The 26,920-nt window shown below is 36.7% G+C and overlaps 1 protein-coding gene across 1 annotated transcript in view; it reads left to right on the forward strand.

Moving 5' to 3' along the window:
- PCNX2 (pecanex 2) overlaps positions 1 to 26,920 on the forward strand; it is a 345,728-nt gene that overhangs the window by 184,035 nt on the left and 134,773 nt on the right. The window contains exons 22-23 of the mRNA XM_007522914.3: positions 13,111 to 13,219; positions 19,203 to 19,332. Coding sequence (XP_007522976.2) covers positions 13,111 to 13,219; positions 19,203 to 19,332 — 239 coding nt within the window. The remainder of the gene's footprint in view (positions 1 to 13,110; positions 13,220 to 19,202; positions 19,333 to 26,920) is intronic.

The following is a 26,920-nucleotide window of genomic DNA, read 5'->3' on the forward strand; positions in this document are numbered from 1 at the left end:
AAATCCAGGTCCTCAACAACAAGAAGTGGCCTCTGCTTAGTGAGGCCACACCGTGAACATTTTCTTTATTGCTGAAGTACAGCATGAATTTAAACTGATTTATACATTATACTCTTGTTGCCAATCTAGGCACACTCCCATAGAACATAAAAGATAACATTTGTTTTCCAAAAATAATAAGTTGAAAATGAAATAGTTATTGATATAGTTTATGATCTTAAGATCTTAGCTCTCTTAACAACCATATAGTTGGGTTTCCTGAGATCTCAAAATGATTAGTGACTAGACTAAGTTTTGTTTTGAATCTAGCATATTGCCTTTGAGGTAAAATTTTAGTGTGTGATCAGAGAGCCAAGTTCCTAGGGATATATTTTCCCCTTATTTTGTCTAAAGTCAAGATTTTTTGTTGTTGTAAACTTATACACGAGTAATGAAAAACCACAATCACAGTTCAGGCAAATGTTGAAGATAATATCTAATGTTTAAAAATAAAAGAGGCAAAAATCCTCTAGAATATATCCAGAGCTTGGTAAAAAGATTTAAGTTTGTAAATAGAATTGCAAAGACATTTGAGACAAGTATTGGTAAATAAACACAGTAATCCCAGAAATTCATTCATATCAAACTTCTTCCTGTTCTAAGATTAATGCAGTTGTCCTGAGGTTGACTTAACCAACAGCTTCCCTTTTGGGGTTAATAGATTTAAATTTTTTAAATTTAAATTTTTTTTCTCTGAACGTTACTTTTATTTAAAAATTTTTTATTTAAGAAAGGATTAATGAACAAAAACATAAGGTAGGAGGGGTACAACTCCACACAATTCCCACCACCCAATCTCCATAACATACCCCCTCCCATGATAGCTTTCCCATTCTCTAGCCCTCTGGGAGCATGGACCCAGGGTCGTTGAGGGTTGCAGAAGGTAGAAGGTCTGGCTTCTGTAATTGCTTCCCCACTGAACATGGGTGTTGACTGGTCGGTCCATACTCCCAGTCTGCCTCTCTCTTTCCCTAGTAAGGTGTGTCTCTGGGGAAGCTGAGCTCCAGGACACATTGGTGGGGTCTTCAATCCAGGGAAGCCTGGCCAGCATCCTGGTGGCATCTGGAACCTGGTGATTGAAAAGAGAGTTAACATACAAAGCCAAACAATTTGTTGAGCAATCATGGATCCCAAGCTTGGAATAGTGGAGAGGAAGTGTTAGGGAGGTACTCACTGCAAACTCTAGTGTACTTCTGCTTTCAGGTATATATTTTGCAGTAGTTTATGGATACGTGTGAACATAAGCTCTCTCTCACAGAAACTGGTGTATATCTAGGTTATGGGACTTTGTTAGAAAGTGAACCACCTGAGATGAAATTAGAGTGTACTATAAAAGGAAAGGTCTCACCCGAGTAATGAAGCTGAAGGGTTATCACAACCTAACTGAACGTTACTTTTTAAACCTCTTTAGAAAATAATAAGATAAACCTCTTTTTTAATAGATTTGTTAATTTTTCTTTTTCTCCTTCTACTAACTTTGCTTGTTTTAGGTTAAAAAACTCAAAACTATCATTTTATTTTGAAGAAGCCCATAAGCAAACTTTATCATCCCATCACTGAGCATATATTTCCATTTTTGTCATTCTTAGTTGTATTCTTGGATTTACTCAGATCTTCCATATCTAAAATGTTCTGTTTTGCTATAATTATTCTGATTTTAAACTTTTTTGGAATTTTAATTTTGATGGAAATTGCATTTCTTCAAATTCCATTTATTTGCTTTTAATATTATGTTATTATTTTATTATTGTTCTTTTTATGCCATTTGTTTATCTAGATTTTTTTATTCCTGTACTACTTTAAATCTGGAGAAACTATGATTTGCATATGATTTTTTACCATCTGTTCATTTCCTAGTGTAGGTTGCAATTTTGATCATGGATGAATCTTCAGTGGGAAGTTGTTTCAACTCTGAGAGACTTTATAAATTTTATTTATTTATTTATTTTTTGCCACTAGGGTTCTGTGCTGGCACTTCAAATTCACTGCTCCTGTTGGCCATTTTTATAGGAAAGAAAGAGAGGTAGAGATAGAGATAAGGAAAGAGAGATACAGATTTGCCTTGTTGCAAACTCAAACCCAGATAGTAGCCTTTCTGCAGTGCTTATCCCTAAATCTATAAATATTTTTGTATTTTCCCCATAAGGTTCTCAATACATATTCTTTATATAACTAGAATCTGTCTTCTGAACTTCTGTAATTCAGTTTTGTATTAAGTTATAATCATTGTCTGAATGTTTATTTAGATTTTAAAATTCTAAATTATATTGTGAATTCACATTTGAGAATACTTGTATTTTATTATTTTAATTGTTAATTTTTTAGTAGTGGTTTAACACTAATAAACTTAAAATTATAAGCCAGTGGTGGTATAGATCCACACCACTCCCACCACCAAAGTTCTGTGCTCTCACCACCCAGCAATAACCATTATCTTCTAAGGTCTTCAGTTGGGTTGACTATTTTTTTTTCACATTCATGGGTTTCAATTTTTTATATTCTACATATGAAGGAAATAATTTCATAGTTGTTCTTCACTTCTTTATTACTTCACTAAGCAAAATCACCTCTGATTCCATCCATTTTGAACCAAAGGACACAATATTATCTTTTAACTACTCCACTGAATATATATTCCATAACATTTTAAATTTTTTAAAAAATTTTATTTATAAAAAGGAAACACTGACAAAACCATAGGATAAGAGGCGTACAACTACACACAGTTCTTAGGACCAGAACTCTGTATCCCATCCCCTCCCCTGATAGATTTCCTATTCTTTAACCCTCTAGGAGTATGGACCCAAGGTAATTATGGGGTGCAGAAAGTATAAGGTCTGACTTCTGAAATTGCTTCCCCACTGAACATGGGCATTGACAGGTCGATCTATACTCCCAGCCTGTCTCCCTAGTGGGGTGGAGCTCTGGAGAATCGGGGCTCCAGGACACATCAGTGGTACTGTCTGTCCAGGGAAGTCTGGTTGGCATCATGCATCTGGAACCTGGTGGCTGAAAAGAGAGTTAACATATAAAGCCAAACAAGTTGTTGACTAATCATGAACCTAAATGCTGGAGTAGTGCAGATGAAGAATTGGGGGGGTCTCTGTTTTGTATATAGCTAGTATGTCTATTTTAGTTATATTCCAAAGGGCTTGTGACTTATACTAGTTTTTGTTTGGTTGGTTGGTTTTTTGTTTGTTTTTGGTTTTTTCCCCTGAGCCTGAAACCTTATATGTAGGTGGATCCAAGTTATTGTCTGGGGAGATGATGTCATGGCTGGAAAAAGACCAAAAAGCTGAATCAGGGAATAGAGTATCTCCCAAATATAGGAAAGGTGTATAAATATTGTTGACTGTAAACCTCATCTATTTGATGTGATCTGGGGCTAGGAACCTATGTGACCTCTTCATCCCTGTAGATCTGAGCTCACATTATGTGGTCATGAGTAGGAACATTCCAAGCTGCCCCAAATTTAGTACTTATCTTCCTCTGGTGGAGCATAGAGTATGTTGTCCATCCTGCCTTTGGAGGATGGAACATTCTCTACTGTTGTTGATCCACATTGAGGGCAAGGTTCTATGTGGGCCCACCAAGGGGCCTATTGTGTTAATTCTGACAGAGATAACTGGTAACATTGGGAAGAGGGATTTAGACTAGGTCTAGGCCCATCATGTCTGTTTGGGAATTTCAGGACTCCCCCAACTAAGGCCCCAGCTAATGGGGTGGCCTGATAGTGACTAAAGAATCATCATTAAAGTATGCCAGTCTCTTGCCCTTATTCAGCTTTTGCAGTCTTTACTTTGATAAGATTAGCTTTGGAGTGAATGAGGGCAGTATAATAGGAAGTAGGTGAGGAGGGCATTTAAGTAGACACTATTTCATTATGAACTTTATACTTACTGAAGACTGTTGTGTACTTTTGCTTGCAGGTATATATTTTGCCCTTTATTATGGATACATGTGAACATATGCCCTATCTCATGGGACCTGGTCTATATCTAGGTTTTATGACTTTGTTAGGAAGTGAACCACCTAAAATGGAATTAGAGAATCCTATGAAAGGAAAGGTCTCACCTGAGTAATGAGGCTGAGGGGTTGAAATTCCATTTCTGTTTGTTGTTGAATGTTACCTTTACTCCACTGTGGTCTGAGAAGATGCTTTGGATGATCTCAATGCTCTTGGATTTGTTGATACTGTCTTTTTAGCCTAACATGTGTTCTCTTTTCAATATTTATGTATTTATTCTCTTTTGTTGCCCTTGTTTTATTGTTGTCATCATTGTTGGATAGGGCAGAGATAAATGGAGAGAGGAGGGGAAGACAGAGAGTGGGAGAGAAAGATAGACAACTGCAGACCTGCTTCACTGCTTGTGAAGCGACTCCCCTGCAGGTGGGGAGCTGGAGGCCTAAACCAGGATCTTTAGGCAGATTCTTGAGCTTTGTGCCACCTGCGCTTAACCTGCCACACAAACACCAGACTACCCTAATGTGTTCTGTCCTTGAGAATGTGTTGTGCGGATTTGAAAAGACCGTGTATTCCAGTTTCTTAGGGTAAAGAATGCTGAAAATATCCAGGAGGTCTAGTCTATCCTTCTCTTAGATTAAGTCTCTTGTTTCTTTGTTGATTCTCTGCTTCATTGATCTAAGTGTGAGAGTGAGGTGTTGAAGTCTTCTACTATTACTGTATTATTATTGATGTACTTTTGTAGTTCTTTCAGTAAGTGTTTGATGTATTTAGATGGGCCGTCATTGAATGCATTGATCTTAATAATTGTTAAATCTTGATCATTATGCAATAACCTTCCCCATCTTTTATTACTTTATTTATCTTAATGTCTATTGTGTCAGAAATGAGAATGGCTGTTCTTTTTTTTTTCTTTTCTTTCTTTTTTGTGTGATCCATTAGCCTGTATGAGTTTTCTATCCTTTCATTTCTTCTGGCTTTTAGGGTTTGAGTAGAGAAGTCTGCTGATAGTCTTATGAGTTTTCCCCTGTATGTGACTTTTTGTTTCTCTCTTGCAGCCTTTAGGATCCTTTCTTTATCCTTACTTCTTTCCATTGTAACTATGATGTGTCTTGGTGTCTTCAGGTCTTGGTTGATTCTGTTTGGGACTCTGGGCCTTTTGAATCTTGATGTCCTTTGTATTATTTAGGGCTGAGATGTTTTCCTCCATTATTTCCTCTAGGATGTTTACTTCCCCTTCCTCTCTTTCTTCCTCTGATAGGAATTATGGGAATGTTACTTCTTTTGAGATCATCCCATATGTCTCTGTTGTTGTTTTCAGTGTTTCTCAATATCTGTTTTAGCTCTTTTACTTCCTTCTTAGTTTTCTGTAGCTTATCTTCTGTCTGACTAATTCTGTTTTCTGCTTCTGTTAATATGCTTTCCATTCTATCAGCTTCCTTCTTCAGTTCAGTTAATTTTTAAGCTTTTTATGCTAGTTGCCCTTTTATCTCAACTATATCAGATTTCAATTCTATAATTACCTTGAGGTAGATATTATTTTCCTTGTGGGTCTCATGTGTTGTTTCCCCATTTCTGATAATCTTTTTCTCAATGACTGTCTTCATTTCTGTGATTAATAGGTTAATTATTGTTTGGTTATCTTCCTTATTTATAGTTACTTCTGCCTTAAATGGAATTTTTTTAGGCTTCTGTCCTGATTCATTGCCATAGTTGATTTAGTTGCTTTTGATTTGACCATATACTTTATTGGTGCGTTTTGTATTTTTGTGCCTTGGCCATTTATGTTCAGTTGCTGTGTTGAGTGAGGAAAAGCCCCAGTAAACCAATGGCCTCTTACAGCTGAGGCTGCCAACCTCAACAAATACAACAATAAGACCAAAAGCAATGATTGATGCAGTTCACCAAATTCTGTTACCTACAGAAACTCTCCTCAAAAAAAAAAAAATAGTAAACCAGTGGCAAAAACGAAACAGCACTAATAGCTGAAAAAATATATATAAAGCAAGAACTGAGAATTAAAAAACCACTACTGAGCATAAATTCAAGAAATTGTGGGGAGAGAAAGAAAATAAAGGAAGGGATACATAGTTAAAGACAGAAAAGCCTTTCTATGTCAGACTTCTTACATAATATAGGTCACAGAAAAGCACAAGTGAATACACCAAATACAGGAGCAAAATCTAAGATTTTTCAAAACAGAGATAAGGAAAGAAAGAGGAAAAACAAAGAAACAAACAAATGCAAAAGAAAATATACAAACAAACAAAACAAATCAAACATTAAAATAAAAAAACCTTACTACTACCACAAAAGAGAGGACAACCAATCACTAGTAAATCCAATGCACCACCAACAAAGGCTAGTTTTGGTCAAACTAATAAGAAGGAGAAATAAACTAAGAGCAGTGCCAAAGCAAACAAACTTGCAAAAAAAAAAAAAACAAAAAAAACCCCTAAAGACCCAGTCTGCTGTTTATGCTATTCCAGCACCTGTCCCCTTTCCTAAACAATTATAACAACTGAAAAGGAAACTTGCAGAGGTGTGGTTATGGAGCAGCAGCAGCTGTGTTTCTCTCCTCTCCTCTCCTGGGTCAACTAGGAATACCAAAGGAGACCACCTGAGACTGCAACAAGGCATGACTTTAGGAACCCACCAAACCGAGGAGCCTAAGGAGAGATTTTGCAGCTGGCAAAGTCTGGCAGTTTACCAGCTGAGGCACTGCTTCTAGTCTGTTTTACTGACAAAAATACTGCTTAAGGGAGGAGAGGACTCCTCTAAGACTCACCAAGTACAACTGTGAGTCTCCATTGCTACTGCCCTCAGAGGCTGGAGCAGCAGGGGGAAGCCCTGTGCTGACATCTGGGAACAGAGAACTGACCAGGTAACTCAGGAGAAGAGTTACACCTAGCAATGGGGCTGTATAGTGGGAGCCTTTCCACATTGTTCTCCAGATGAGAACATGGTGAATAATTGCCTCAGAACCTCCAGACTATAAAAGGGACTTGTTTGTAAACTCATAGGGCCCAGCAGCACTGTCCAGCTTGGCAGAGAAGCAAAATTGAACCTGGAGCTTTGGATCCTTGGGGTGTGAGAGTCTCTTTGAATAACTTCTGTGCTATCTCTCCCCCACCCTGTTTTATCTCTTGGTCAGGAGTGAGTGATTAGGCTAAGAAGTCACAGGAGTGAGTAAAGAGTTTGAAAGAATTGTCACCAGAAATGCAGAAACAACAAATGAGACCCTGGAAGTAAACACTAATTATGTCAAGATTATTAGAGAGCTGTAAGCTGAAATAGCTAAGCTAAGAATACAACTCACTGGGAGTCGGGCAGTAGCGCAGCAGGTTAAGGGCACATGGTGCAAAGTGCAAGGACCAGCATAAGAATCCCAGTGAGCCCCCGGCTCCCCACCTGCAGGGGAGTCGCTTCACAGGTGGTGAAGCAGGGCTGCAGGTGTCTGTCTCTCCCTTTCTCTGTCTTCCCCCTCCCCTCTCCTTTGCTCTCTGTCCTATCTAACAACAACAACATCAATAACTGCAACAAGGGCAACAAAGGGAAAATAAATAAAAATTTTTAAAAATCTTTAAAGAACACAACTCACTGAACAAGCTAAAACAGTATCAGAACAAGGTAACAAAATAGATGAACTCCAGAAAACAGTACAGAGGAGAGAGAAAATAGAATAAATGAGGCTGAAGACTGAATTACCAAGATCAAGGAAGAATTAGAGACAACTAAAAAAGAAGTAATAGATCTGAATAAGAGATACTGAAAACAACAACAGAGACCTATGGGATGACTTCAAAAGAAAAAATATACACATGATTGGCTTACCAGAGGAAGAAAGAGAGGGAGGGAAATAAAACATTTTTCAAGACATAAGAGCTGAGAACTTCTCTAGTCTAGACAACATCAAAGACATAAAAGTTTAAGAAGCCCACAGGGTCCCAGACAGAATTAACCCAGATTTAAAGACACCAAGACACATCATATTTAGAATGGAAAGGAAGAAGGATAAAGAAAAGATCCTGAAGGCTGCAAGAGAAAAACAAAGTGTCACCTACAGAAGAAAACCGATAACATTAGCAGTAGACTTCTCCACACAAACACTACAGGCCAGAAGCAAATCACAAGATAATAATGGAGTACTCAATAAGAAAGGCTTTCAGCCAAAACTACTGTATTCTGCTAGACTGTTATTCAGATTAGATGGAGGCATAAAAACCTCAGACAAGCAACAGTTGAAAGAATCAACTGGGTGGGTGGGGCGGTAGCACAGTGGGTTAAGCGCATGTGGCCCAAAGCACAAGAACCGCATAAGGATCCCTGTTTGAGCCCCTGGTTCCCCACCTACAGGGGAGTCACTTCACAGGCAGTGAAGCAGGTCTGTAGGTGTCTTTCTCTCCCCCTCTCTGTCTTCCCCTCCTCTCTCCATTTCTCTTTGTCCTATCCAACAACAAGTGACATCAACAGCAACAATAATAACCACAACAAGGCTACAACAACAAGGACAACAAAAGGGGGGAAAAAGACAAAAAAAAAAAAAAAAGGGTCTACTATCACCAAGCCTGCCCTGAAAGAAGTTCTGAAATGTCTGTAAACAGTCAGACCAGCATAAATATGCCATATATCAGAACACTCTAAAAATCTACAAGAATGACTTTAAAATATCTTCAATCTATGATATCAATAAATGTCGATGGCCTGAATTCACAGAGTAGGAAGATGGATGAGAAAACACAGCCCAAAAATATGCTGTCTACAGGAAACCCACCTAACTCAACAAGACAAACACAGACTCACAGTGAAAGGATGGAAACCTATCATACAAGCCAATGGCCCACAAAAAAAGGGCATGAACAGCTATTCTCATATCTGACATGGTAGTCTTTAAAATCAATAAAATTAAAAAAGATAGGGATGGACACTACTTAATGCTCAGAGGATCAGTCAGTCAAGAGAACTTAACAATTATTAACATCTATGCACCCAGTGAGAAGTCATATAAATACATCAAACATCTACTGAAAGAGCTACAGCCAATATATTAACAGCAACACAGTCATAGTAGGGGACTTCAACACCCCACTCTCTCAACTTGACAGATCATCCAGGGAGAAAATCAATAAAGACATGAGGGAGCTAAATGAGGAGATAGATAAACCAGAACTATTGCACATTTTCAGAGTCGTTCATCTCAAGAAACTGGAATATACATTTTACTCAAGTCCACATGGGTCATTCTGAAGGATAGACCATGTGTTAGGCCACACAGCACCTGCAAATTCAAGAGCATTGAAATCCTCCCAAGCATCTTCTCAGACCACAGTGGAATTAAACTAACACTTAACAATCAACAAAATATTAATAATAGTCCCAAAATGGGGAAGCTCAACAGTACACTACTTAACAACTACTGGATCAAAGAGGAAATCAAGGAAGAAATCAAAATGTTTCAAGTGTTCAATGAAAATGAAGACACAAGCTATCAAAATATTTGGGACACAGCTAAGGGAGTCCTGAGAGGGAAGTTCATAGCCATACAAGCACACATTAGGAAACAAGAAAAAGCACAAATAAACAGCCTGATTGCACATCTTAAAAACCTAGAAGAAGAACAAAGGAACCTTAAAGCAACCAGAAGGGCAGAAATCACTAAACTTAGGGCAGAAATCAATAACATTGAAAATAAGGAAACCATACAAAAGATCAACAAAAGTAAATGTTTGTTCTTCAAAAGAGTGAACAAAATTTATAAACCTTTAGCCAGACTCACAAAACAAAAAAGGGAAAAGACCCAAATAAATTAGATCATAAATGAAAGAGGAGATATCACAACAGACACCGCTGAAATTCAACATATTATACGAGACTTCTATGAAGAACTGTATGCCACCAAGCTAGAGAACCTGGAAGTTATAAGCTCTCACAAGTGAAAGCTTTTGTTACATTGTTCAAAGTGTTCATAAGAAAAACAATTTACAGAAAAAAGTGAAGATTCCTGAGGCCTTGACAGCAATTAGAGCATGTGAATACTTGGGTCTGATTACTAGTTTTGCTAATATGTAAATACAGGTTGCTGTGCTAAGCAAAAAATAATTGTAATAGATTCATTTAATCATAATGCAGCAAAGTTGAACTTGTTAAAGTTTTAAACTTGCAGATGAGGCTTTCCCTGGGGCTGCTTGTCTGATTGTAGTTGTTCTGCCTGACCTACTTATCAGCTTTTTCAGAAGGTGGCTTAAAAGCCTCTTAGGATATAGTCATGTGCAGAAAACCCAGTAAAAGCAACTTTCAGTAACCCATGATTCATTTTTAAGACATTTGGTAATTTTCAAGGCAATTTGTTGATGCTTGCAACTTTCACCTAGACATGAGTCACAAGGTTAATTTTTTAAAAATAGACTAGGATTTTTTTTGTTTCTTTTTAAAATAATTTTTACTGTGTGTGGGGGTGGGGTTAATGGTTTACAGTGCATGCAGTCATTGACACATGGGTACACTTTGTCATCTCCCTGTGAAAGTTATGCATAACACCTTCACCCACAACCTAGGTCATTTATATCATCATGTCCCAGGACCCCAAAGTTTCAGCTCCTTCCTTCCCCACGGCCCTTTGATGCAATACACCATGCGCTGTCCAAGTTTTCCTTTGTGTTCTCCCTCCCTGTCCTTATTTATTAAGTCTTTCCTTTATATGAGATCATTCTGTATTTGTCTTCTCTTCTTGACTTATCTTACTTAATACGACCTCTTTAAGTTCCATTCAAGATAATGCAAAGGAATAACTAGTGGATTTCAAATTGAGAAATATTCTTATCTGAGGGTTTGGTGATACGTAAATGAGCAAGTCAGTGTTAGACTGCCCACCATCTCTTCTCAGTATTTTTGCTTTTGATGTGACATAGTCATGTGTTTGAATTTCTTCTATTTGTAATTAAAATGTTCCTCCTTAGGGGCCTGGTGGTGGCACACCAGGTTAAGCGAACATAGTATGAAGCGCAAGGACCTGTGCAGGGATCCTAGTTTGAGCCTCAGCTTTTCACCTGCGGGGGAGGGGGGGGTGTCACTTCACAAGTGGTGAATCAGGTCTGCAGGTGTCTTTCTTTCTCCTTCTCTGTCTTCCCCTCCTCTCTTAATTTCTCTCTGTTCTATCCAATAAGATGAAAAAAATGACCATAGGAGCAGTGGTTTCATAGTGCAGGCACTGAGCCCCAACAATAATCCTAGAGGAAAAAAAATCCTCCTTTGACTTAATGATGGAGTTGGAAGGAAATGGAATATTGCGATAAAAGTGAGTCAGATATTTGAATTTGTATTAGAACCATTAACATCCAGTTCTTATAAGGCACCTATTGACTGGTTAAAATACTGTCATGGGGATACAACTTTTCTGTGAACCTAAGAATCTAAAAGACATGATCTCTAATTGACATAGAAGGATAAAATAACTCTCTCTCTCTCTCTCTCTCTCTCTCTCTCTCACTGACAGTCTGGCTTCAGGTGGTACTGGGTTTAAACCTGAAATATTTGGTGCCACAGATATGAAGGTCTTTCTGTATAACCACTATAATAACTCCCCAGTCTTGGTGTATTCTCTATTTAATTAGAATCTCAAAGACACTAGGAGCTATAAAACCCATTTTTAATGGATTCAGGAAGCATAAATTAAACTCATGATTGAAACTAAAGTGCACTGGGGAGATAGCATACTGTTTATGGAAAAAAGTAAATGAGCATAAAAAAGTGAATATAAATTTAGTGAAAAACAAATAGTTGTTTTTTAGAATTTATATTCCTTTGCAATCAATATTTTTTCTTTTCTATTTCTCTCTTTGTTTTTCCAACTTTCTGTACTTTTTAAATACCTCTCTCATTTTCTCTGTCTCTATTTCCCTTTCACTCTCTCACATCATTCCCTTCCCTCATTCTTCATCCCTACATCTAACCGTAGAGTCACTAGTGGACACATATTTCAATTCATGCAATAAATACATAATTGGGTGCCATTAAATTCATAAGACTGAGAATCTGGTCACACAAAAATAGTAAGAGAGATTTGAAGAGGGATTTAATTATCCTCATCTTTCCTCATTATACTTTTCTGCAACTATTCAAAGCACTGTCATCTTTTGGTTCCAAAGTCATATAAGATTTCTTTCACTAAAAAGTTGAATTAGCCTGGTTCCTTAACTGTCCTTAATGGCTGTATGTTCCAGTCTTTTCATGGTGAGTGTTTCATGTAATTCCTTTAGAGCCTAATTAATTCCCTTTCGTCTTTTCAATTTATTCATGGACTTTGCAAATGCATTTTGTTGTTTCATATGTTAGCAAGTCTAGGAGCAAATGGCCATCTCCTTTATGCATAAACATATATGGAGTTTTGGAAAACATCTTAGTAGGATATATTTACTGACTACATGTGGAAGTGAGAGCAGTACAATGCCACATTTGTGATTCATCAATAGTCGTTTACTGAAAAGCTAATGTCTATAGCTAGGACCATTCTTCTCCAGACTTCTTGGTTGATTTATATTCAGAATCTCCAGTAGAAACCACTGAGTGTGTTGTCCTTTTGTGTTTCATTTTGAGTCCACAAAAGGTCTCTCATTTCCATTCTATACTTTTCCTTAGAACTTGGTCCCCCCCCACCCCCCGTACTAACTTGTCTAGCTAATGTAACATCATCTGTATCTTATTTTGGTTTTGCAAAGTATTTATGTTGTAATTCAGTGGTACAGAACTGTTTTCACAAGAAGATAAACAGAAGAATGTAAAATGAATTAAACGCAAGAAAACCTTGAATAGTGACTGTGATGATAGATGGAAAACTAAGCACCAGTGTCCCTCTAAGAAAGGTAGTAGAATAAAGCGTACTTATAAGTAGGTTAACCTGGAGAGATTAACATAGAAGGCTTTTCCAATTACCTTATTGCTATTTAAAAATATTCTTAAATGGCTGCCTTGCTTATTATAAAGGAGGGTAAGCTAGAAACAATCATTTTACTACTCCTTTCTAACTATAACACATGTATTTTGAATGCCCTTGACACAGCTACCATTATGTTTGTCTTCTCTGATGAACCTTTTTCTACTTTTGTTTTCAGATCGGGGACCTGCTTCACAAGTTACAGTTCGTCATGACATATGTGGCTCCTTGGCAGATGGCTTGGGGTTCTTCTTTTCACGTGTTTGCTCAGCTTTTTGCAATCCCTCGTATCCTTTCTGCTTCTATTTTTGCCCAAGAGCTGAGATCCACATTTTACAGAGGCAAGCTTTTCATTGAACCCTAGCAATAAAAAGATTTTAAAGTCGTTAAGATTACATTTTAATGGAGACACGGAGAAGCACTTTGGAATCCCTTTAGGGCACTTAACCTTAAAAGATGTTTCTTAATTTTGAGCTCTTCCTGCTTCTTAATGCATATTCGGGAGTTAGTTTATGTTTTTTTTTCCAATCCTTTCATTTCTCATGCTCATATCTACATTGAGTTACCCTGTTAGGTAATAGAAAGGTGCTACTTAAATGATTCAATTAACTTGTACAAAGTAGTGCAAATTATTTTGCTGTTATTAAACACTATGGACAAGACTGATGCTTTTAATAATGTGTGTATTCATATTATATTGGGATGTAATTATATACTTAGGTGATATTTAGAAAACCAGAATCAAACACAAACAATATCACTCTAAATATTTTTAAAAACTGAAAAAAAAAATAGTCTACAGTTTCATTTTATGGTTTCTGTTGGCTAAGGAACCTAGTGTTATCATTTATAATCTCATTTGGTCTGTTATGTATGTTTTAATTATTTTTTTCATAATTATAATTTACTTAGAAACAAATCTGCATGGATCCTTTTAAATATCACTTTGACATGGACTGCTTATTTGTGTTTGTATGTGTGGAACAGGAAAGAGATTAATAAAAGTAATTCTTTTAAACAAAGGTTAAACAAAAATATTCTTGACTCAGGCCTAAATTTTGCTTCAGAGGCTTTCCTTCCCACTGAATTTCCTTTCCCAGTTTCTAAAGTTATTCCTCCAAAAAGTGTTGCAGGGACTACCTACATCAGAATCCCTGGAAGAACTTGTTAAATACTTGAATTCCTAAGTCCAAAACATACTTTTAGGGTTACATTTCAAGGGCCAGATCCTAAATTCTACATCTTCACAAGGATTTCTAGTGATTCTTACACCGTTGAGGAGTGTGAACCACAACTCTGGAATCTGACATTACATTGAACCCAATGTCAGCTGGTTTTAGTGACAACAGAGAACTGCAGAGAATCCATAAGGAATCTCTGGGCCCTGAGTTTTCTGTACAGGGATGAAATCACACTTGAGGTAATGATGAACTGGTAATACATTACACATTTTTAAAGTGCTTGGTCTCTGGGTTCACTATTTTAAGCATATGAAAAGCCAGTCTCATAGCGTGCATTATTTTGTGTTCCTATTCTTAGTCCTGCATTGGTAATTCTAAAATGTTTCAGGGTTATTTGGCAGAGAAGACTAAAGGGAAATGTATGAAAGTGAGCTTATATACTACTTTCCCCCTTTAACTAAAGTCATTTCCCACAAAACCAGTAATTTTAATTTTTCTAAAACAGAGTTATTTAAAATAAAGATGATGAGTATCATATTTAGAATTTGATGCCTGGTTATTAAATGAAAGTTCTTTGATACAAATTTGTATTAAGGAATTGGACTAAACATTTAGAACTTAAACTTATGACTCTCAATTTTATCCTAAATATGGTCTCCCATAAATTTGTGGCTATTTATATCTTGTTGTGTGAGCATAATAGGGATCATAATTATTCCTTGTATGTCACATCTGAATTAAGACTATTTTGGGAACTGTAACATCCAGTTGTCTTACCTGTATGTAGGTTGAGGATCCATGTATAAGAGCATCATAATAGTAGACATCGAAATGGCACCAAAGTAAAGGGCTCCATAAGAGGGGAGTAAGGGCTCTCAGGTCCTGAGGCATGATGGTGGAGGAGGGTCTAGGCTGGAGGTGTGTGTTTTACAGATTAACAATAGTATTTACTGTAAATCATTAATCCCCTCAGTTAAAAAAAAGTAAAAGTAAAAAAGTAAAATAAGAAATATCTGTCTCGGATTGTACAGAGTGTGTGTTAAATTTAAGTACCTTCATAATGGGTGGACTTACTTGCTTAAGAAATTGCAACATATTTAAGTTATAAATTAAGGGCCAAGCGGTATTACCTGGTTGAGCACAGGTTACTATATACCCCCCCCCCCCATTTCCTACCTGTAAGGGAAAAGTTTCGTGAGTGGTGAAGCAGTGCTGTAAGTGTCTCTGTGTTACCCTTTCTCTCTGATTTCTCTCTGTCCAATAAAATAAAAATAAAAAATTTAAAATGTTTCTCTGAAAAGAAAAAGATGTAAATTTATGGAGCATTTTATGTACTGTTTTAGTGTTTTATTTATTTTATTTTAATGAAAGCAAGATACAGAAAGATGATAGAAAATAAATAGATAAAGAGGCACCAGAACGTTGTTCATAAGTGACTTACAGTGGTGCTGGGGATTGAACCTAGGGCTTTGGGGCCTCAGGCATGAAAGTCTTTTGCATAACCATTGTATTACCTCCCCAGCCATGGTAATATTGCTTTAGAAAACTCAACAGACTCCCATGTTTAGGAACATTGACTTCTTTCTATGTCACTATGGAGCTGATAACTCCATCATGGCAGCACAAGAACACAAGGACACTTCCCATCTTTGATCAACTGTAAAAGTAAATACTGAGTCTAGAATCAGACTATTCCAAGTATAATAAAACAAATAGTTTAAAAAGTGGATATGTGTACCATCAAGACAAAGCTCTCATTTTTTTAATGCCAATCCTGACTCTTGCCTAATTTTGAAATGTTAATTATTTTATCACTCTATTAAGAAACTATGTGTCCCATTCTGGATAGAGAAGGGACTAATTTGTTCCACTTTAGAATTGAATTAGCTTTTAGGCCAGCAGGGCACTGCTTAGTAAATTGCTTTTTCCAGTGTTGGCATGTTTTCTCCCTTGATGGCCTTAGTTAGTTTTTAAGCTCATAACCTCCAGGGAGAGATGAGAATGCTCACCCTTTTAATTTGTGTAGAGACCATGCAAAACCATTGTCTTCTAATAATTAGATAAACTTAGCCAGATTATCTCTGTTAAATGTATATATTATGAAGACTGCTTTCTACTTGAGTTCCTTTTAGACTTCTACTGATTTTTTTTAAATTTTAAATATTGACATTGATCATATCATTTTAAGTACACTGAAAATATACAAAGCTTTTAAATGTGTCACTTTCTATCTCTTGGATTACACTTTTGGCTCATTTGGAAAGATATAAAGATAGTTATAAGTGCCTACTCTATTGGGAGTGTTCTTTGTATTTCATTAGCAATAATAACCTAAGTTCTATATATATACCCCACATGCTGTATTGATTTTTACTAAATAAAACAACTTCTGAGGCCTCTGTTCACTCTAGCCCAACCTCTAACCTGTTAAATTTCGCATTTCCCTATCACACTGAACTTTAGTGACTAACACTATTTTCTTTACTGCTCGACTTCTAGGAAATTGTAGCATGTAAATAATGGATAGCATTTATCTTTGGGGATAAATGTTTAGAACTGAAAAGAAGGGGAGTGTCAACCCCACTAACGTCCTGTCCAGTTCTGGCTTCATTTTACTTTGTTCTGTTCTTTGCTTACTCTAGAGGGTCCTCTATCACCTAATAATATCAACAATCTCCTCTAAACACCTTTAAGAAAATCCCATGATCCTACTCTATATTCTTACATTTTATTCCCTTATTTTTATTCAATATCTCTCATGTAGTCCTCTCTTCTTCCAGAGACAAGGGGAATTGTTAATTTAGTGTATTTTTGTGACAGGTGCATTCAGATGTTTCCAGATTTTAGACCAAGAAGAAAGCGATGAATGATAATAGATATCACAGTATTTCAGCCTTTATAGTTTGAACCTAGGTCAAGATTAAAGAAATTAAATTTAAATCGTGGCAAAATGAAAATAATTTTAATATCCAAATAAACAAATGCCAGAATGTATTGTTATTATTATTGTTAGAGAATGTATCATTTTATTGTTGAACATCTTTGAAAGTAAATAGCAAGTTGAAAATAGAGTAAGTCACTCCAAATTGAAAACTGTGAGCTTATTAAATTTATAAAAAGTCCTTGTAAATGCCTCTGGGCAATGCCAGACTCTGTATTTCCATGTACATGAAACTTCTGGAATTCTCACTTTCCTTTATCACCTATTATATACCTAAAACCATGCTCAGATAATATGTGAAAGTAGTTAGAAGCCCAAGTTCTCTATTCTGATGGCAATGAGACATTAGACTCTTACCATCAGTGCCAGACATTTCTGTTTTACTTTCTGCCAGATCAGTTGAGCATGGGTTAGAGAAATAAGAATTCCATTTATGTAGCAGTGAGAAGAGGCATATGCCCCTTCCAAATAGGAAAATATGATAATGGTACAAGGCATAGAACTCAAAAGTGCCTCCCCTAGTGTGGATAGATTATATTCATGGCATAAGCCAAGTATGTATAGCCTTAATATCAACTTGTTAGGGATAAATCTCCATTGCATCATAAACATACATTTCAATATGCTGTACAGGGAGAAGAGCTACAAATTACTTAGTAAAGATTGAGAGGTCCCTGAATGAGTACTGATTTAGATCTGGGGAGTTCCAGGTAGCAGTCAGTTCTAGAAAAGAAAGCCACTTTTCAGGATGGAAACATCTGTTGGCTGCACCAAAACCTGTGGAAATTTTCAGTATCTTGGGCTAGTGTTGAGAATTTTTCAAATCAGCTTAATTTAGGAAATATATTTGTATTGTATTTCTGAGGTATACTATCAAGGCACCTGTTAATTTTTATTTAGGTTGGGTCATTAGGCATGGTCAAATTTTATCTGTCCTTGCCTTTCACATGTCTATTAATCATTGTTTTTGCAAACAAATGACAACTTTTTAAATTTATGGTACTCTATATTAGTTTTACTTACCTTAATCAGACAAATTTACTATGATCACAAACATTTAACAAAGGTTTAGGTATCAGACCAGACCTTTAGTAGAACTCCCCAACTCCTCCACTCTAAGCAATAAAAAACATAATGCACATGTAATACCTGGATGGTCTGATTGTTCACTGGCCTCTGTGATCCTCATGGAATTTTACCATCACTTTTCTGTTTTTCTTTTAATTTCCATCGCCCTTGTGCAACACAACATTGGTGATTGTCAGCAGGTAGTTCTCAAATGATGGAGTAAGACTGAAGAGTACTAGGATGGTTTAAGACAATTACTCTGACACCTCTCCTTGATATCCAGAGATCAGTAAGACTTGAGTGGAAAGTTACAATGATATTGATTATAGCTTTGGGGAATGACTTTTCTGAATAATCGAGGTGCAAATGACTGAAGTACATCAGTGAGAGAAAAAAATACAGAGTAGTAGAGATGTGTCTTGGTCACAAGCTGCCATGAATTCACATGTATGTTTTTAACTTATAAACCACACATGACGTGAGCTACCAATACTTAATGAATGATAAAAATATATATATATATATATTTAATAAAAAGACAAGGTTTTTTGGTAAAAAAAAGATTCTACCTTTCCAGTTAATATTATTTATGGATTTAAATGTTCTTTTCTAGGTTAAAAAATGTCTTTAGTGCTGCTTTTTAAAAAGTAATTTGAATAATTCTAATTCGCTTCATTCAGTGATTCAAGAATGAGGCAGCATCACATGCAGCAAATAGAAAACTATGGAAAACACTGTATAAATGTAAAGATTTTATAATTACTACAAGAGGGGCACAAGGTAATTAGCCAAAGAAAATAAAATACTTCAAGCAACATCACTTTACTTAAGATAACTTAGGTAGATTATCTCACAAAGAATGAATGGGAAATTCCAACTAGATTTTCTTAAATATCAATTTTGGGAAGAGGCTATAACAATAAGACCAGGTATTAAGTTTGTATTGGACTTGACAAGAAAGTCTCCATTTTGGGATTTATTTATTTATTTTTTCTTTGACAACATCAGTAGTCAAAGTATGAAATAATACTCAAGAGAATAGTAACAAAATATTTGTTTTCCTTAACTCAAAATTCTCAGATTCTGCCATGCTTTTCTTTCAGACGATTGCCACATCAATCTTTTCTACCCCATTGAGCCCTTTTCTTGGGAGTGTCATTTTCATCACATCATATGTCAGGCCAGTGAAATTCTGGGAGAAAAATTACAAGTAAGATCCTAAAGTTGATAATAACTTGCTTCACTTAGATTTGTACTTCACAAGCTCCCTGGCCATGTTGTATATAAGCATGCAGGTGTACTGACTTTCTATGATGTGGAGGGATCAGAATGTGTTCCCCTTCAATAATGGACTCAACCTAGGGACACCTGGCTTTGGACAAAAGCATGCCCTATCTCAGATTTGCAATCAGGTTTCACCAATTATGAAGTAAAGAGGAGTTATCACTGTCACATATTAACTGTTGCTGAGTAGGAAAGGCTGTTTAAAAAGTTATCATTTGATATACCAGAATTACTCTTGAGTGGCATCTGCATTCTAAATACATGTCTTATACAAGTGTATGTATATGCATCATGTCTCAACACAAAAGAGAACAGCCATTTCTTTGAGCACTATCAACCTTGTAGAAGATAATTTATGTGAATTTTTGATGATATGGATGATGGATCAGCCATAAATTTCTTCAAACAATGATGCAGTGGGAACAGTTATTTTTAAAGGGGAGACTATAAGTGAAAAGTGATGGTTCACTAAATAATTTTCATGAACTCTTAGTGATTTTTGAGGGAGAGGTGAAAAAAATTCTTAGAACAGCTGGAAGAAGAAAGAAACTATGAGTCTGCTTGTCTCCAGTGTGATCAGGATGTGAGGGCGATCTGGCTGCTACATCTGTCACCCCATTGATCACCAGGTTTGAGTCATCTGATCTGGCTGGCTAGGTGGGCGTCCCTTTCCTCCCTCATCACTCCATGTATGTCCCTCCCAAAGCTGCATGCTTGGTCAAAGAGGACAGCCTTCCCCGAATAGAGACAGACCAGTCTTAGGTCGAGGGTATAAGAGTAGCTTTGCTCCACTGCTAGAACCTCCAAATAAGCTCCAATGGGATCAGAGGAATATTCTGTGCTAACAGCAGAACTTCTACTTCAGATCTCTTTTGCTTAATTTACTCCTTACACCTTTTTGGGAAATTGTAAGGGTGTGGTAGAGCCTAGCAGACTTTGACCTGAGGAGCGCATCTATCCTGTCAGTCTCTCTCTCTACTGAGAGGTTGAGCAAGGAGGGACAGGAGGAACCCCAAAGGTGTGCCCTGTCTTATCAGACTACCTGCCTCACAAAGCACCCTGCGATCCTGATACAATGGCCATTAGATAAAAAGAAAGGGTGAGATGTTGGGAAATTGTGAGGAGCCTCACAAAGCACCCTGCATTTTTCTGCCTCCAGGAGCCTGGCATTCCTTAAAACATTAAACCAGCTGCTCCTGCTACACCCTGCATTCCTGATATGATGGCCTATCTACATAATCATTGTTTTGCCTGAAAGATCCCCACACATTCCATTCCTTTGATCTATCTTCTTTCTACTCTCAAGGCCCTCCCTGCCTGCATGGTATTATTAATCCTACCAGTTAAAACCCTCACAACAGTTGCTAAGGAAGTTCCTACCTTTCCAGCCCCTTTTGCCTTTCTCTGCCCCTTTCCTAGCCATTTCTATTTTCAACTTGCCACTTCTGGGTCTGCCCTTTAAAAGCCTTGGCTCTCTGATCAATAAATATATTGCATTGCCTCACTGCCTTACTGCCGCCATGAGCTTGGTTCATGAGTCATCTCCCTCATGTTGCTGAGTGAGTAGCAGCCCAGGCTGACTCTAGTCGCATTCTCTCTAACCCAGAGAGTACTCGCCCAGAAAGAGGCACCCCCATGCTAGCCCAGCAACACCTGTGCTGTCCCATATAAACTCTAAACCACCTCCTATAAAGTATTTAAATTTTGCACAATTTTTGTACTTTACATTCTATCCTTTATGTCTCACAGAGTCCAGAATTAAGTTAGGAAATCCGTGTTTTTTGTTTGTTTTCCTATAAGGGAGATTATGTGAACATAAAATTAGCATTTCTCTGGGGCAGAAACAATGAGCAAAACACAGCCTGGATCACTAACTGCATGGAGTTTCATCTCCCTTCACCTAAAACAATGACACTGGCATCTTCTCTTCTGAAAAATGTGGACAAAATGATAAGATCAACTTCACTGACTTGTTATGATATATGCAAAATAGCTAGAGCAGGTTCTGACACAAGACTTGTGCCATGCGAACCTGCACTAATGAAGTTCTTCTGACTGAATTGCTAAGAAGTCCCTGTTCCCACTTGACTCAGGTGTTTACTTCAATGGAGTATATTACATCTTAACAAGCTTACATTTAGGGATGCCCTGGAGAAAACCAGCCAAACCGTGGGTGACAACACAGTGAATCCAGTGTTAGGAGACCACAGAGATATAGAGGAGACCCCTCAAGTTTTTGGCAGATTCTCATAGTGTAAGATAGGTGAACTTTCTGCCAATGCAAGTAAAGTTATCTCAAATTTTACACATGTGTAAGAGTCCTCCTGCGTATTTATGTAAAGTGCTATCATTTACAGAGTTATAGAAAAAAAAACTGGTGGTTTTTAAACTTTTTGAGGAAAAAAAACAGTTTTAGGTATCTTTTCAAAGTTCTGTGATCCTATTCAGGAAAGTATAAATGCTTGCTAAGAAAGGAAGTGACTATCTCCTATGTAGTAGGGAAAAACTACCTAATATTTTAAATTTTATCTTAATACAAAAGATTTCTTTCTTTGTCTTATACTACTGGGTGAGTTAGAAACCAGTCCTCCTGTTATATGAGAGTTTGATATAAGAACAAAACTTTGTTGAGCTGAAAGCATTTTAAAAGCATTCACCAGTGGAAAGGTGACTGGAAAAATCTTTGTGGGGTGATTGTATTGCAAGGAAGTATTCTAACACCTGTGTTATGTGATTTATCTAGCCACTTCTCAAAGTCTGTCTCCGTCCATTCTGAATTTTTGGCTTATTTGGCTGACTTAAAATTGTAAGTCTCTATTGTTAGATTTAAGTATCCTGTTGTAGATAGTTCTCATCCTCAGTTTGGTACTGTTATATAAGAGATGTGTCTGCCTTGATCACTTGTCCTTGAATGGAAAGAGGAGTGTTTAAGGACATCCAGCCCTTACTAGGTCTCTCTGAAAGAGTAAAGTTATAAAAAACATTCCATTCCACAGGATTTGATATAACTTTCTGATGCAAAGTCCAGTCAGTGGAATTTTCTTGTTACCTGCTTTAAAGGATAAGAATACAGAGTCCCTTGGCATTTCTGCTTAAAAGATCAATGATATAATTCAGGACTGTAAGGGTGGTGGGCACCAGGCTAGGACAATTCTCACTTGAATCTCTGCAAATGTTCTGGAAAGCTCATTCTATTTATGCTAAACTGTGGGTTTTCAAACATACTTATTTTATAGTGTTTTAAAGCAGTTCCCATCACCTTCTAAGTCTGATACAAAGACAAAGAAGCACTTTACTCATTATAATTGACTCAATTTCATTGTTTATTAGCTCTCATTCCCTAGAAATGTTCTGCTAAAACCAGTTTCTGGAACCTAAATTAGTACATTCACCACCCCCAATCTAGGACTATGGTAAAGGGTATTCAAAGACCCCTTCCCCTGGACGTCTTCTTTCTAACCCATGTTCCCTGGCTTTCCAGTCCTCTTGTCTCTCTTTCAGGATCTCTGCAATCAACTTTTTTTGCAGGTCTCCAGAGACCCCTATTTTGTAATAAAATAATTTTAATACTCTGAAGAACTAATAAGTGCATCACAAATTATCTAGTCTCTATGTTTAATCTGTCTTCTCCAGAATGGTCTGTGTATAAATCTGCAGACTTCCTATGCCCTCATGCTACTCCTCCTTAGGCCCAAATGACAAGTGAGCCTTCTATTTACCCTCTCTCCAGCTTTCCCTACATATAAAACTTGGATATGTCCTATACCAAATGTTTGTGATGATTCTTTTTTTTTAATTTCTCTACTGGGGGACTAATACTTTACAGTCAACAGTAAAATACAATAGTTTGTACATGCATAACATTTCCATATAACAATAAAACCCCCACTAGGTCCTCCCCTGCCATCATGTTTCAGGATGAATGCCCCCCCCAACCCTAGGGTCTTTTACTTTGGTGCGGTACACCAACTCCAGTCCAAGTTATGCCCAGAGTTTTCCCTTTTGATCATCCTACATCCATCTTTCTTTTTCTGACCTATACCACTTAACATTACATCCTTGAGCTCCATCCAAGATGGGGTAGAGAAGATGAATTCACCATGAACCTGAGACTTAGGAGCCTCAGGAATAAGAGTCTCTTTGCATAAGTTGTTCCTGGTGGAAATGACCAGTAATAATAGAGAGAAGGATCTATTCAAGGTCTAGGCTTATCATGTTTGTGTGGGAATCCCAGGACTCCCTGACTAGGGCCTCAGTGATGCAGTGGCTTGATAGTGACTAACGAGTCATCATTAAAGTATGCCAGTCTCTTGCCTTTATTCAGCTTTTGTAGTCCTTATTTGATAAGGTTAGCTTTGGCATGACTGAGGAAAGTATAATAGTAAGTAGGTGAGGAGAGTATCTAGATCTAAGTAGAAACTATTTCATTAGGAATTATATGGTGTCTTTTTAGGTCTTTCTATGAGTGAAATTAAAATACTCATATGACTAAAAGTTACTGACTTGGAAAACACAAATGGGGGTCCTCCTTCATCTCACTTCTTAGTCTATCTCTCACAATACCTCTCAATATATCACACAACATAAATATTTCACTAAAATGCTTTTCCTTGGGCTATACTCTTTACATAGGATAATTTGCCCTCTTTTCATCACTCCATCTCTCTTCCACACCCACTAGATCCAAAAAGTAGAATTATATCCCATCTAGTGATAATGTCATCATGTTAAAATAATAATAATAATAATAAAAGTAATAATAATAATATTGTCATCATGTTAAAAAAAAGTGCTTATAGGTAGTAATACACCACAATGATAGTACATACTACTTGGTATGTAGGAGGCTTCGGATTTTTATTACCAGCACCACCAATATCCAGAATTTGTGCTCTGGTCTAAAATAAAACAAAATAAGAACAACAAAAATAATTTATAAGAGGAAATATTTTGTAGTAGTTATCTTTAGAAAATGCCTCTGTGATCTACAGTAAATTATATCTACTCTTGATATAAATCATTTATCTTTAAATGTGTTTATTTTTCATTTTTATGACCCTATGGAGCCATACTCAATGTAAATTTGTGCTTAAATTAATGAAGTTCAATAATCCTATTGAAAAAGAAAGGGATGTCTCAATTGGAGTTTTATGTGCAAGTATTTAAAGGTCTCTGCTAAACTGATGTGATCATGACTAGCAAGATCTTTAAAAGCTATCTTGGTGAACTCTGGTGTCTTTGTTTAAATTACAGACAGTGATAGAAAAATGTACCATAATAGTAATAGTGCCTTGTGATTAAAAATACACTTATTATGTCATAATGGTTTTAAAAGGCTTTAGAAGAAATACATTCTGATATTGTGATTTATTACCCTTCTCTTTATATATACACAATCACTAAATAAGCAAACTTTGTGATTAATATGAAGCCGATGTTTGGGCTAAAAGACTTAATTCAGGCCCCTGGTTTTCTCAGAGTCGAATATCTTCATCCCAGAAAGGATGAAAAGTCCCATTAACAATGATGTTGTTATCTTCCACCTCATATAAAATATATAATGTATATATAGCTACCTGAAAAGCTAATATAGCTTTTATAGCTATTCCATTTCTACCACATTATTCAGATATTTTATGAAAACTTATTCTGTGATTTATCTTTATTCACAAATTCACGTGAGGATTTATGTGAAAAAATCATGCTAGACTCTGAGTGGTAAGAATCACTGGCCAGCGATTTCTTGAGAGGGTGCCTGCCTTGTCATGAACACAGCCCAGATTCAAAGCTCCAGATAGCATATAACAGTACTATAGGAGAAGCTTCAGTGCTGTGGGGTTTCTTCCTCTGCGTCTGGAAAAAAAATTATCCCAGGGTATTAAATCATACGTATGCAAGCTTTTGACACACTAAAAAATTTTTTAAATGTAATAAGAATAACCTTATATGCCTACTCTGAAAAACAAAATTAATACTGATTTTTCTGTCCTTGTTCCTACTTCAAACAAGAAAAAACTCACTGCTACTTCATTCTCAGCTCATCTTGATGTAGTGATGGTAGACAAAATAGTAAAAACTATGTGGTCATTCAGACCTCAGTTGAAATACCAATTCTTGTGTTTGTTCAGATATTTGACTTTAGTAAAAGTATTCAACCTCTGAGCCTCAGGTCATATCTGTAAAATAGGTTAGCTGTCTCTATGTGCCTCCAGAATTTGTAAACACCTAGTAGAACATCACTTACTGTGGCCAACATGCAGTTCATTTCTATGTTTGGCACTTTTGTCCTTATTCTGACCCTTCATTTTGTTCTCCACTCCTTAATATGTCTCTTACTCAGCTTGTAATTCATTAATGTCTAGATACATTTGATCTTTGCAGTCTACCTGAAAACCTTTTTGATATGGCAGAAGTTGACCATATCAACCAGTGAAAAGCACATATACAGACATGGCAGCATCACATTCAAAGTAAAAAAAAAAAACATGCTGTGAGATGACCCATAAATTTTAGTCCTTGTTCCAGGTTTATTTTTATGCTCCAACCAGTTACAGAGCCTGTGTTACGTTCTTTGAACATTACAGCTGCCTTAGTAGAATTCAAAAAAGAAAAAAATCTCTAAATTGCCACTGTACTATGATTTATCAAATAGTGATGGTTATGAAGCCATAACTGATCTTTAACTGATCTCAACAGTACCACATAAATATTACAGCAGTTTTTCAAGTCCCTTCTTCTGTTTGTAATATAAAAGTGAGGATAACATGAACTATGGGATTATAAAACTCCTTCAGCACTACCCATGGAATTACTGAGTTCCTTCTAAACTATCCATGGAAATAAAAACTCCCCTTGCACTATCTTTAGACTGAAGTCCTCTGGGCAGTTTCTGTTCCAGGTGAAGCATATCATATGTCTCACTAGTTATCTTTTAGGGGTTTTACCTACCACAGTTCAGTTGTGGGCTCTTCAATGTACTACATCTTGTCACTGAGGTCTTGCTTACTTCAATGCCATAGTCACATAGAATACCTGCTGCTGGAGTAGCCAGCATTCTTAGACCTCTTACACATTCTTATACCTCTTACACATTCACAGATTGAGTCAGGAGAAGGGAGGCAGAGGCAAAGAGTGAGAAAGGGGGAATTACAAAGCAAGAACACTATCCAAGTAAGCTATCTTGCTGGCTCTCTACCAGTTCTTAAGTTATTATCTTTAAATTAACTCAACATTCTTATTTATAGAGGCCTATTTCCATCCTTCCAGCCTATTAACCTGTGCTATATTCGGATTGGATTACCTGTCACTATTTAGGCCTTTTTAAGAAATAATTTTTAAATGGATTTTTATGAGTGAGATAGTGTGACAGTCCAAAACACTGCTTCAGTGACATTCACAATCTGTTAGTGATTAAGTGTAGAGCCAGGGATGCCTGATTTGGTGAAGTAGCCCAGGAGAAAACTTCTCAGTGTCACACTTTATTTTATACCCATTTTTCTAATCAGAGAGCACTT

Source organism: Erinaceus europaeus, chromosome 6 (assembly GCF_950295315.1).
Source record: "Erinaceus europaeus chromosome 6, mEriEur2.1, whole genome shotgun sequence".
Lineage (NCBI taxonomy): Eukaryota > Metazoa > Chordata > Mammalia > Eulipotyphla > Erinaceidae > Erinaceus > Erinaceus europaeus.